At 37.1% G+C, this 12,758-nt stretch overlaps 1 protein-coding gene across 2 annotated transcripts in view; it reads right to left on the bottom strand.

The window, feature by feature from the left end:
* LOC149025235 (uncharacterized) overlaps nucleotides 1-12,205 on the bottom strand; it is a 49,232-nt gene extending 37,027 nt beyond the window's left edge. Inside the window, exons 1-3 of one of the 2 annotated variants that reach the window (XM_089145465.1) lie at nucleotides 11,900-12,205; nucleotides 4,184-4,748; nucleotides 3,397-4,087 (exon numbers count right to left, since the gene is read on the bottom strand). In XM_089145465.1, the coding sequence (XP_089001591.1) occupies nucleotides 3,397-4,087; nucleotides 4,184-4,691 (1,199 nt within the window). In that variant the 5' untranslated portion in view covers nucleotides 4,692-4,748; nucleotides 11,900-12,205. Of the gene's footprint in view, nucleotides 1-3,396; nucleotides 4,749-11,899 lie in introns of both variants that reach the window. The other variant, XM_089145464.1, reaches the window with a different exon arrangement.
* Nucleotides 12,206-12,758: the final 553 nt, after the last annotated feature.

Genomic DNA, 12,758 nt, shown 5'->3' with positions numbered 1-12,758 from the left:
CGAACCTGCCGGGGTCGAGTTAGGGTTGAGGATTTTTAAACCCTGACAGGGTTGGGTTGGGCTTGGGTTTCAATTTTAGTCGCTAGGGTAGGGTTAAGGTCGCCCAACCGGCCCATTGACACCCCTACTATAAAATATATAAATGTTATCAAAGACAACACCTAGAGTACTTCTATTCTACGTAGGAAAATTATTTTTTTCCCAATTTGTGTCTGTCACTGCTAATCAAACATTATTTTTCTATTTCCAGAAATGGAAGGTTGATTGTGTTATTCTGATCTTTTAAGTGTCGCACAGTTGTGTTATTCTGCTCTTTTTAGTGCCCTATATAATTATGCTACTTCTGTATCACAAGGCTCCAAGACGTGCACCTTTATAGCTGAAATAGCTCCCTCTACTGTCTTGTGAAAGTAAAATATGATTGAAGTTAATTCCAAAATGAAGACACTCATCCAAAATCTCCACCAATATATTAGCATTTTACAAATAATTGCATTGGTCTGTGGAATGGAATTACTAATATGGCTCAGTTCAATAAAAATGCTTTAGGAGGATAGAAAAAGTTGCATTGTTTGCTTGCTGAATCCAGAAATTGGTGCCAATGTACTATAATAGTGTTGCTTGTCACTTGTGCCTGTGATGTTGTGAATGACCTGTGTCTAAGCTGCCAAAAAGATTTGGAGGAACTTTTCTATTGAGTGCTGATCATGGTTGAGAACCGCTGAGATCTGAGAAATATCTCTGTTTTGCAAAATCGAGATGAGATGGGATGCAAGTCAAGAAAGCAGCACCAATTCAAGATATCGGCACTATCTCGGCACAAACTCGGCATTAAACAGTAATTGTATGGAATGATGTATAAGTGCTATAGTGACTCACGTGAGAACATACGAGGAGTTGACGACATCTATGTTAAGATTGAAGTATTTTACATCTTTACATTTCTGATGCTTTTAAGTTGTTTTACATCAATTGCACGCTTTGATTACTTTACATTACTACGTTTTGTATAGAGAAGGGTAGGTATCTTAGAACGTCATAACCTACCAACCTAGTCGAAAGTCAAACTCCCATTTTGCATTTGATTTGTGGAATCTAATAGTACCGTTGTGTTTAAATGGCCCAAATGAGGCTGCATACCATCTTTCATGGCCAAACGAGGTCAAAAGCCCACCCAAAATCATAAAAGGAGCCTTTTTTTAAAGTGTCGCCAACTTGCTAAGATCTTAGTCGAACTAGGTTTTTTGGTTGGCTGAGTTCCCAAACCTTGGTGATGTATAACGCTACAGGTTGTTTGAGCCAACCACTGATTACAGAAAGGAAAGGAAAGACCTGGAACATAGAATTCAAATTGTGTGATTTAATTCCAACCATACCAAAAAATGACTCAGGCGTTAATAGAGTCATTTCAAGGTTTGACCCTATGATTACAATCACACAATTGATTATTCAACTGGAACTACACAATGGGACCTATTCATTCTGGAGGCCTAATAGATTATTTTTTTGACAGTGAGGTACCATACAATGGAACCTATTCATTCTGGAGCCCTACTAGATTATTCGTGTTGCTTTGATCCCCTTCACCAAAGTTGGAGAAGGTAGAATTTGTATGGATTTAAGAAAAGGAGGAAAAAGGCTTGCTACTGTAGCCTTGTGGAGTCAACATGAGGTTTTCAGCATTTAGACATTCGTTAATATAACAGTATAAGTTTCTTCAAATTTCATTTGAAGCTTTCATCTTACCTCATATTCTAATCTAAAGCAAGGCACAAGTCCCCTTCTTTACACCATAATTTGGACATATAGTGCTTGCTCCTTCATTCCTCATCTGATTTTTATTTTTAAACCAGAGACTGCCAAGGAAAGCTATGCATAACTTTAGAGCACTGCAGCAGGCTATATCGGGGGAAACAGGATATATCAAAGTGCACTCACTGGGAAAAGGGGCATTTTAGTTAAATTTAAACAATGCATCAGTTACGCCAGACAAGACATTTTCTTATCAAGGTTTATCCAGAAAAGTTGGAGAATAATTACAGGTTGACTTCAGATGTATCATGAGGTAATAATGGAGCTAAGCATAAAAGGCAAATCTTCTTATCAAGGTTTATACAAAACACTACTTGCAAGTAGAACTCCTCCTCAAGTGACCTCTGGTAATACTCCTCTCAATTATTCCTCTCACAGTTTGTACTTGTTAGTCAAACAAATAAAACTATTGGATTTGACAACAATGGAAGGATTAGCATTAGCAGTGGAAAGTTGGTGAAAACCCAGACCACATGAAATTTTATTGCTAAGGGAAAACAGTCAATATTAACAGCAAGCAAGAATCTAAGATCATGGAATTTGGGGTGGAATTACTTAGAAGATACCAAAAATGAGGCAAATATCTTGGACAGTATCACTCTGTAAAGAGGGGGAAATGATAGTTGATGTGGACCTAGGAATTCATGGAAGCCTTTTCACTAAACCACTATCACATAATCATGGAGTTTGTTTTCTGTTTATGATCAACTCCACACCCATATCAAAAAGGAAAGAATTTGAGCCAAATGCAACTTCTGTCCCTGTAGTTGCTAAGCCAGACTATTCTAGTTTCCCAAAGAATTATTAATATTTACGTGTTCTACATTATGATCTCCATGTTCTGTTTTTTACAAGACTTGAACAAGAACCACGCTAATGGAGGGAACCAAAACATTCTAGAGTACAAGTCATTTGTTGCTATGTCGAAAAAACAGATTATGAGTGTGATTTAGTTTAGATTCTATTATTATACTACTGGGTATTATATCAAAAATCTGTACCTTAAGACTTTTCTCCCTCTGATATTAGCAGATTTATTTTTTCAATGCAGCTGAAGGGAAAAATATATATTATTGTTTCAGACTAAAATTTTTCAAAAGGGAAACTATGGAGTATGGATAAAAACTGATCGAGCAATCTGACAAACTGTAGACCAACACTCTAAAGTGTGTCTATAACTGGCAGTTATACCACATTTTAGGTTTTCTCAAGATGATCATATAAACCAACTGCCAACAACAAGCCATGAAAACAGTGTAGCACATCTTCAAGGTGACACTCCATCAAATGAGCAGACCCATCCTTGCATGTGTGTCCTGTGTACCAAATGAAATTAGTGGCATGACTTTTAACTCCTAAAAAAATTTTATGTTCCCGTCACTCCCATTTTCCGCTGTTTATTAAGGACTTGAATGCACATATAAAATTTCCACTTAAAATAGATCAATAAAAGCAATTATCGATTAGATGATAATCCTAGTGCATAGAAGAGAAGCATCAGCTTGTAACTTGCATAGATGGGAATAAATAGTAAAAGATCAAAAATTATGACAAGATAGATTTTGCAAAGTGGCTGAAAGAAACCTTTTAAAGAAGGCAACTGCTGACACTGTTACAGATGCATTTAGCTGAAGGGATCCATCCCAGAGTTTTTCAATGCTTGGAGGAGCTACTTTTCCTGCAAGTGATTTTCTTTTGCCATCCATGCTAAGAGAATTATTATGCTGATCATACCCATGGCTGTACTGAACATGCGGTTTTGCAGGATTACCAGCATTTCCAGGTGAGATTTCCTCACTCGAAGTAAGTTTCACATTCCCTGAATCTGATCCTACTGTTTTCTTAACATCATTAACGTCCTTATCTGCAGGGCTTTGATCTCTGCCCTTTAGATTAACTCCTAAACCCACATCAGAACTGCCAGATCTTATTTCAATGTCAGAATTTTCACATGATTGATCATTTTTCTTTCCCTCGATAGATACAGAAGTTTTCCATGAAATGTTCGAATCTTGAGCACCATCCTGAACCTCAATGGAAGAAGCAATGCTACTAGTGCTTTGACTACCTTCTTTTCCCTCAGATTTTGCAGGATGCATCAACTTTCCATTTTCATCCAAAGTATGCTCTGACATCTCCAAGGATCTCAAACTTCCAGAAGACACAGAGTTCAGTTCCACTGATGGACTAGCTGCAGAAAATTGATTACCATGCCCAAAGATCATCTTATCCTTTAAAGGAGTACCATCATGAGCTTTTCCAAAAAACGCATCACCTGAATTCAAATTGAAAGAAAACGTGTCAGCTTGAATTTGGCTGGATGTATTATGTGCCAGATGTCGCCGATCATGTGTTGGATGGATTTCCTCACTTGCTGCCTTAACTGAAGGTGAGGGTCCTTTCTGATGAAAAGATTGAGGCAGCATCCTCAAATTGTCCATTTTTTCAACTGCAAATTGTGGTAAGTTCATATCATTGTTCTGCCAAGTTGTTGAAAAGTTAGTTGGATGACGATGTTGGTGGTTCCCAAATTGCGTGTTTTCAGTGTTTGGTTTCCTGGACTCTGCAATTTGACTTGAAGATGTTCCATGACTGTTCCTTTGCATATCTATCACTGAAAGTGCACTATTCCCATGACATGGGTATGACTCTCTAGGGAAAGGATCTTCTAGAACTGATTCAATAGTTCCATGAGAAAAGTTACTTTCTCGTTTAGTCAAAATTGATGCTTTCCTTTTCCTTGATGATTCACCCAGGGAATCCTTATCTGCTAGACAAAAGGGAGCTGCGGCTATCAAATTCTCCAAAGGCGGAGGCGGAGGCCGAGGAGGACCAGTCATCTGACCTGGTAATGCCATGTTTTGTTTCTTATGCCACATTATTTTGGTCAACTAATATCCAACAAAACTTGGTATAGAAAACCAAGGCACCAAGATCTGTATCCAAAAGAATATAACCAATAAAAAATAGATTAAAGAGCTGCATAACTACATTGTCTGAGGCAAAACTATAAAATAAATAAATAAATAAAGGTCGGTCCTTCTAATTCTACCAAGAGAAAGAACAGTATATTGTCACAATGCCCAGTTTTGACTATATATTTAACTTACGTAAGGCAACTGTCCTAGAGAATAAATTTTGTTACCTTAACTATGTAGCCAAATTTAATCATGTATGTCAAATTCAATTGGAATTTGGGGGGGACACTAGTACAATGTGGAATGAGATGACCCCAAGCATTAAGAAGGTGGTTAAAAGTATGTCATCCGTGAATCAAAAGGAGCGTCATTCTTATAGAGAGATTTGCTTCTTGTTTGAGCAAAAAAAAATAAATGAAGACTTACATTAGGTTAGGCTCAATGCCTCTTAGAGTTGCTTGTTAGTTGAGGCCTCTTTCTCGCTTTGCTGGGCTTTGTCCCTTGTGTTCTTGTATTTTTTTTTTTTTTTCACTTTGGTAATTAATTATTTAATCATCCAAAAAAAAGAGTAAGAAGGCCAGTTTTAAGACATGGCAAAAGACTCAAGGATGTGGAGGATCTACAAAGGGATAAATACACTAGAAATGAGCTAAGAAAATTGTAGGAAAAGCAAGGGAGAAGAAGTAAGAAGATTTATACAATAAGTTAGGCATGAAGGAAGGGGAAAAAATTATTTATAAAATAGATAAAATAAGGGACAAGAAAAGTAGAAATCTAGACCATGTTAAATGTGTCAAAAGTAAAGATGGTAAAGTACTACTACGTGATGAGGACATCAAGAAGAGATGGGAAATCCATTTCTCTAGTCTATTAAATGAACATACTCCAAGTATCTGTGATTCAAACGACTACACCATATGCCATGGCAACAATTTTTAAACATATATACGGAGAATTTTGATATTCAAAGTGGAAGAAGCTCTAAGGAAGATGAAGGTAAGCAAGGCACAAAGGTTCTGAAAAAGTCTCAATCAAAGTGTAAAAGAATTGAGGAACCTATGGACTAGTTTGGCTAAACAAGTTGTTTAATAAGATTATGAGCACAAGGAAAATCCCAAATGAATGGAAAAGCATCATGGTTCCAATTTACAAAATAAAAAGAGATATTTAAAGTTGTAATAACTATAGAGGCATCAAACTGATGAGTCATACTATGACATCATGGGAGAGAGTAATTGAAACCCGTTTGAGACAAGTAACCACTATTACAAAAAATCAATTTAGCTTTATGCCGAGAAGATCTACTGGAAGCTATGTACCTTATTAAGAGACTTATGGAAAAGTATGAGTGTAGGAAAGATCATCATATGGTATTTATTGACCTAGAACAAGCTTATGACAAAGTCTCTAGAGCGTTAATTTAGCAAGTACTAGAGAAAAAAATGTTGCAAGTAAATACGTGGACACAATTAAAGATATATATGATGGTTCAGTAACAAGTGTAAAAACAGTAAGGGGACTAGGTGGTAAATTTCCAATTGCAATTGGCTACATTAAGGATTAGCTTTAATCCCATATTTATTAGCACTTATAACAGATGAATTAACCAACGACATTCAAGATGAAGTGCCTTGGTGTGTATGTTTTTTGATGATGATATTGTTTTGATAGATGAGACACAAGTAGGGACTAATATCAAGTCAAAATCATGGAGAGCAACTTTGGAATCAAAAGGCTTCTAAATAAAACAAAGATGGAATATCTAGGGTGCAACTTTCATCGTGAGCTGGTAGATGATTAGGTGAGAGCTATTGCTCTTGGGTAGTCGTAGGATTCACCCACTGCTAGTTCTGTGTTTTGTCTGGAGATTATTTGATTCAGTATTGCTATTATTTTTGTGAATCAATTTATTCATCTTTATTTGAGATTGGGGTCCCATCAAAATATCATATAGATAAACTCACTATAGGAGAATTGAGGGATGCTACAATGGATGAGTGGCAAAACTAGGAGGGATAAGACAACGAATGATCTTATTAGAGCTGGTTTGAGGGTAGCTCCTATAAATGATAAGACCCAAGAAAGTTGTTTGAAGTGGCACGGCCATGTTCAACGAAGCCTATAAATGCCCATGTATGGAAAAGTGATTTAACGCAGATCGGAAGAATCAGAAAAACTAGGGGTAGACCTAAGATAGCCTTAAGGGAAGTAGTGAGAGAGGATATGCATAGCTTAGACCTTGTATCTAGTATGGCCTCACACAAAGCTGATTGGAAGGCAAGAACAAATGTAGCCAACCCCATTTAGTTGAGATAAGGCTTGTTGATGTGGTTGTTGTTGTTTTTGTTGTTTTTGTTGTACGTTGAATACGATTGGAAGTGTAGACCAAGTTAATTAGAGTGTGTTGCAAAGTAAAGTTATCCCCACTATCAGACTACCATATGTGAAATCCAGAACTTGCTGGAAATTTTAATGAAGGCTCACGATAGGTCATATAAAGTGATGCAGATCCAGCACCAAAGAAGCAAACTTTTTTAGGAAACAAAGTAGGGTGTATACATGTAATGGTTGGGCCTTTATTGGATGGATACATGAGTTGAGTATTAAAGTCTTTAGTCTACTCAATTGTTGTTCAATTTAAGTTAGTAGGTTAGTCTAATTTAAGTTGTAAGGGCAGGATACACTTTTAGAATAAGTTTTTATCAGTTCTTAGCTTACCTAACCCCTACACGCACAGAAGGTCTTTTAGTCTCCATTGAATTAGTTTAACGACTCTACTATGAAGTCAGGTAGGTATTAGTTAGAACTTAGAAGTCATTTTCCATTTAAATTTGATTTAAAGCTGATAAGCTTTTACATAAATGCCAATTGTGGAATAAAATATGGTAAGACTGAATAAGTAATATTTGATTGCTTTTTAAGCTTCTTTGGCTGCTGCCCCATTGTGTCTCTTCGAGAGATTACTGCTGGAGTTGGAATCCATGTTGATGCAACAGGCCTAGATCAATCCTCTTAAGCTGATCAGCCAACCAAGCACTGGTTTGCAAAGCCACTGGCTCGGGCAGGAGATCAAGCCTCCCCCCTCTTCTTCCCCCCCCCCCTTTTGACTTTTATGTTGTTTGATATTCCATCACAACATTCGAAGAATTTTAACCTGTCCACCTTCAATCCCAGCCATCCCAATTCCAACCATTAGAATATGCTGATGTTTGCAAGAATCCATCTGCACTTTAACTCCACCACTCATTGACCTGCTATTCTTGGTTCCTCTCTAACAATCCTAACCTTGGGTTTTCACACCCAACCATGAAAATTGACGGACATTTTTCACCAAAGTATCCCCTAGAGCTGCAAACCATTCCCCTGCAGCCTCAACCAGATCACACCACTAAAACCCTAGAACAAATCTTGAACTTTTAAACTCTTGAAACCCTACCTAACCTGACTTAGAGGACATTACCTACAGTTACAGCTCTAGTCTCACTCAAGTTACAACCCAATTTCACGTCTAAAAACCCTATTTCCTATCTCAAGGATTTTCCCCAGCTCATCCCATCTCAAGAAACCATCCCATAAGCCTTTTCTTGCTAAGCTTGGTTTGATTCCTAAACCCATCTCAACCCATTGGGCATCACTTCTACCAAATCATTCATTAGCATACCACACTGTTCCAAGCTAAAACCCTAAAAACAAAAATCAAACAAGCATTCCTGGGTCCACGTGCTTGAGATCTTACCAACTTTTAACCCAAAAGCCCCACAAACAAATTTTCAAGGAAATCATCTTGTAACCATTTGAGTTGGTTCTTTTAAATATCTTGGAAATTGGCCCTCCTTTAATTGAGGATACATCAACCACAACCATATGGCTGCCCCCTGTCAACCCGTCACCCCTCTCCCCCCTCTTCTTTCAACCTTTCTTCCTTCCCTCTCCCACCTCTCCTCCAACTCCTGCAGGTAACTATCGTACAACTACAGAGTCTATCGGACCTGTCCAAGCATAAGTATGGGTGGCTAATGAATTTGGCTGTCGATTACAATGTTAACCACGTTCCAGTGGTCGAATCATTCATTTTCTGGTACTTCGACAACAATGAATGTGGACTCTGCAATCATCGTTCATCTATGCTTGGAGCGCTTATGACCAAATTGCTCCCACAGTACAAATGATCCCGACAAAGAAGCCTAGACTTTCATAGCCTATTGATCAACAAAAAATAGTGTTGATTAAGCTATCAAACAGATGTGACTGATGTCAAAGACAATTGCAGAATTTTATTGTTGTTATTCATTTTGTTTTACAAAATCGTTTGTGCTTTTGAATCTTGCATGCTAATAAAAGGTGAAGGAGCTTCACGAGGAACTGTCATGAGCTTGGAAGATTTGATATCTGGTATCAAGCAGCTTTAAGGTAAGTAAACAAGTATATTGTGGTGTCCTTTCTCCAACAGTAAAGAAATTGAAGAATGAAGTGAATTCCTAAAATTTCTCTATGGGTTGTGTCTTGTTTCAATGACAGTGGATTTCCACAGATCAAACTCCCCTATGAAGTCAATTCCGATGGCATTCTACATGTGAAAGCAGAGGACAGTGGCAAAGAAATCAAAATCAAACAAAATAACAAACAACAAGGGGCATAAGCAAACGAGCATGCAAAGCAGGGGCAAGAGGGTAAAGGAAAAAGTTGGGAAACAGATACTTAAAACATGAAGAGGACTGTAAACAACAAGGTCAAGCTCACAAAAATATCAAGAGCGATGACAAGGGTAAATTTGAAAGTGCCTTGAAAGAGGCACCGGAATGGTTGGAGGATAACCAAAACACACAGAGTGACTTCAAGGGCAGGTTGAAAGGAGAAGCCATGCGCAACCCAGTAACAAAGCAGGTGGAACAAGTGTGGTGGAAGCTCTTTGGCATCACCTAATGACTAATAATTGAAACAGAACTGGGTTGAATTGTTTCCTTTCTGAAACGTATTTTCTTTTTTACTTTGCAATATCAAGATTTGATCACCTCTTTCTGTTTTCCTTTTTTATTGTTGGGTTTTTTTTTTTTTTTTTTGGGGGGGGGGGGGGGGGGATTTTCCTCTTCAATCACTTCAGTGTTGAGAGATATATATGTATCTTATGTTCACCTACTACATTATTGAGAGATTTGGGAGTTTTTATTAGGGTTTTGGGTGAGAGTTCTTGTAACGCCATTATTGCCGATTGGCTATGAGATCTCCTTCTATTCTTCTTCTACATAGTGGAAAAATTCTTCTTCTTCGCCCGTGGACGTAACATATCACATCAGTGTATGAACCACGTTAAATCTCTATGTATTTTTGTTTTTGTTTCTTTTTCAATTCGCTATTTCATGGTGTTTGTTTTAACATAATATATTTTTATACATGGATAAAATCAGAACAAAGTTTTACAAGAAAATTTGAACAAAACATATAATATTTACATGGACATTACACTTCTTATGAATTTCAATAATATCCAGTTTAGCTGCATGCTGAAATTTTGAATTTAATTCCTTCACTTCTGTTAGGGAGAGTGACTAATCCTTTTCAATATTAGTTCATTAACAAGTCATGAGATGATAACCTGATGCAAGAGATGTTTTAGATATGATAAACATCTCCTTGTGTCATAGTTAAATATGTATCTCTTACTAAAAATAAATAAAGGATGTTCTTACTTAAATTAGAGGTAATATAAAACATTAGATATCCTCTTAGTTTGTAATGACATTTTTACATAAACATCCCATTGTGACAACAGATAAATACAATATTTCATACTAAAAAGTAAATTTAGCATATTGTTATTCATTTTTGGAGAGTTAATACAAAACACAAGATATCCTCCTTGTTTGTATGAATTTTTCTCTTCATTTGGACCATATACTTGGGATAGGACGCCTGGCCCTAACTATGAGGGAATTAGGCTACAAAAGAACATAAGTTAGGTTCAAAACAGCTAAAGGGCGCTCTTCATAATGGGGCCCTCAATGCCCCTCTTTTTGATGAACTCAAGCAAGGCTGAGTATTGACTTGGTCAGAAACCTAAAAATAGAACAATGAACTATGATCCCAAAAAATAAGCCCAAACTAATCTTCCCAACCTAGATTGAACATGGTTGGTTGGACTAAGATAAGCTGTGATATATTTTACCAAAAAGGACTCCCCCCGAGTTCATAACCTCACGACTCTACAGAATGAGAAGTTTTGGCTTATAATATGAAATTCTTCTGATCAACTGTCCTTCTTGGTTTGATGTATTGTATGAATTTTCATTCTTTGTCGTTATGTGAAATAATGAATTATCATTGATCAAAAAAAAGGAAAAAAGGATGAAGAAGAAATCCTTATACTGTCTGGTATTATTTTTGTCTTTAGGACACATTGCAATTTTCTTTTTCATTAAATAAAACCTTTCTGTGTCATCATCTTCTTTCTTGAAAAATAAGGCTGATCCTCCAAAATCTGAAGTGTTTGATATTGATGGTGTGTTCACGACATGGCAACAAAGGAAAAATGCTTGTTGGGGGTTACAAGGAAATACTGATCTGATATGAAGAGGGAAAAAGGATACACACCTATAGAGAAACCATCAGCATCAACAAATAAATGTCACAATATAGACAAATTGGTAAACAACAACATGGGAAGAATACGTTTTCCTTTTCCAATTTCAGACCTGGATAACATGTTTGACAAACAGAAACGCCTAGGAATGCAATTCAAGCTTCCTTCCAAATCCTAGACCTATGACCATCTAAAATGTGTCCCTCAGAAGAAGTGAAATTGCTAATTCAAATAAGCGCAATGTTAAAGAATTTAGCGGTCCACTAAACGCAACTACAAATACTTGACCAACTTAGATCAAACCTGAACTCCTATAAAGTAAAAAAATTACCCTCAGTGCAAACAAAATCAAGGAATTGGGCGAAAAGATACAGAAGGGGTGAAAAGGACTTGGGAATTCAGATATACCAAGGAACTGCAGATAAAATGCTCTCGTCCTAGTAGTGTGTATGAGAGCAGATCAGAAGCAAAAACAAAGTGGAAGGGTTTCGACAAGGATTCCTGAAATGACTAAGTATGTTCGACTATCCAAACCAATAAGAAGCAAAACCTAGAGATAAGCGGAGGACCATTGAAGTTTTGGATGATGTACCTCAAACGAAACTTAACAGAAGAGTTGCAACAAGTAGAAACCCTAGTAATGCCTCAGCTTCGAGAGTTCAGATCCACTCCGACGAATAGCTTTGCTCAACGAAGTCGATCTCAGATGATAAGAAAACAACGATAAACCCAGAATTATTATCTACATCTACGGTATCGATGCAAAGGCCAATCTTTGTTGTTCGTATCCATGTAAATTCACAGCAGAAGAAAGTTGGAAATCGTAACGCTCGCTTCGTCGCCTGGCAGACTGTAGACTGACAGTGGGGTTTTACTTTTACCCTTCTTCACCACTCCTTCCGTTGCCTATAGTTTTGCGTTTGCCCTTGTTTCGTTTAAAGTATATGAAGCGTCAACGTTCAAAGATCCGGTCAGAGACTGGTCCGGAAATTAGGCCGTCCAATAACCAATAATGATTTGAAATTTTGAATGGCCTCCGGTTCACCCAAATAAAGAAGTAAATACATCCTTGGGTTTAGTAATCACCGCCGGATTAAAGTCTTTTAATCTAGTTCGTTGAATTCAAATAATATCTCTGTTCGTAACCCTCCCTAAATAATTCACATCGCTCCCTTGTTTGTTTTTCTTCTTATACGCGGCTAACCTAACCATGTTCTGGCAAGGTGCCAATATAATTCATTCTTTTGAAAAATATATTCCCTCCACGCCACGGGCAAAGTCCTGCCTCTATTTATTATATAAAAATTCTCTTGAAGATGTAGTCAATGAGAATTTAAGTTGACCTAAATGAACCTTAGATCCAACACCCAAAAAAAAAGAAAAAAATCTTATATCATTAAAGGATTGCTTAATTGACAATGATCAACACCTCTTAGAAAAGAGGTCATAAA

This window comes from Hakea prostrata, chromosome 2, assembly GCF_041222555.1.
Source record: "Hakea prostrata isolate BN-2017 chromosome 2, UWA_Hpros_2, whole genome shotgun sequence".
In the NCBI taxonomy this organism is placed as follows: Eukaryota; Viridiplantae; Streptophyta; class Magnoliopsida; order Proteales; family Proteaceae; genus Hakea; species Hakea prostrata.
Note: the sequence above shows the minus strand (reverse complement) of the source record. Positions and strands in the feature narration are given on the sequence as shown.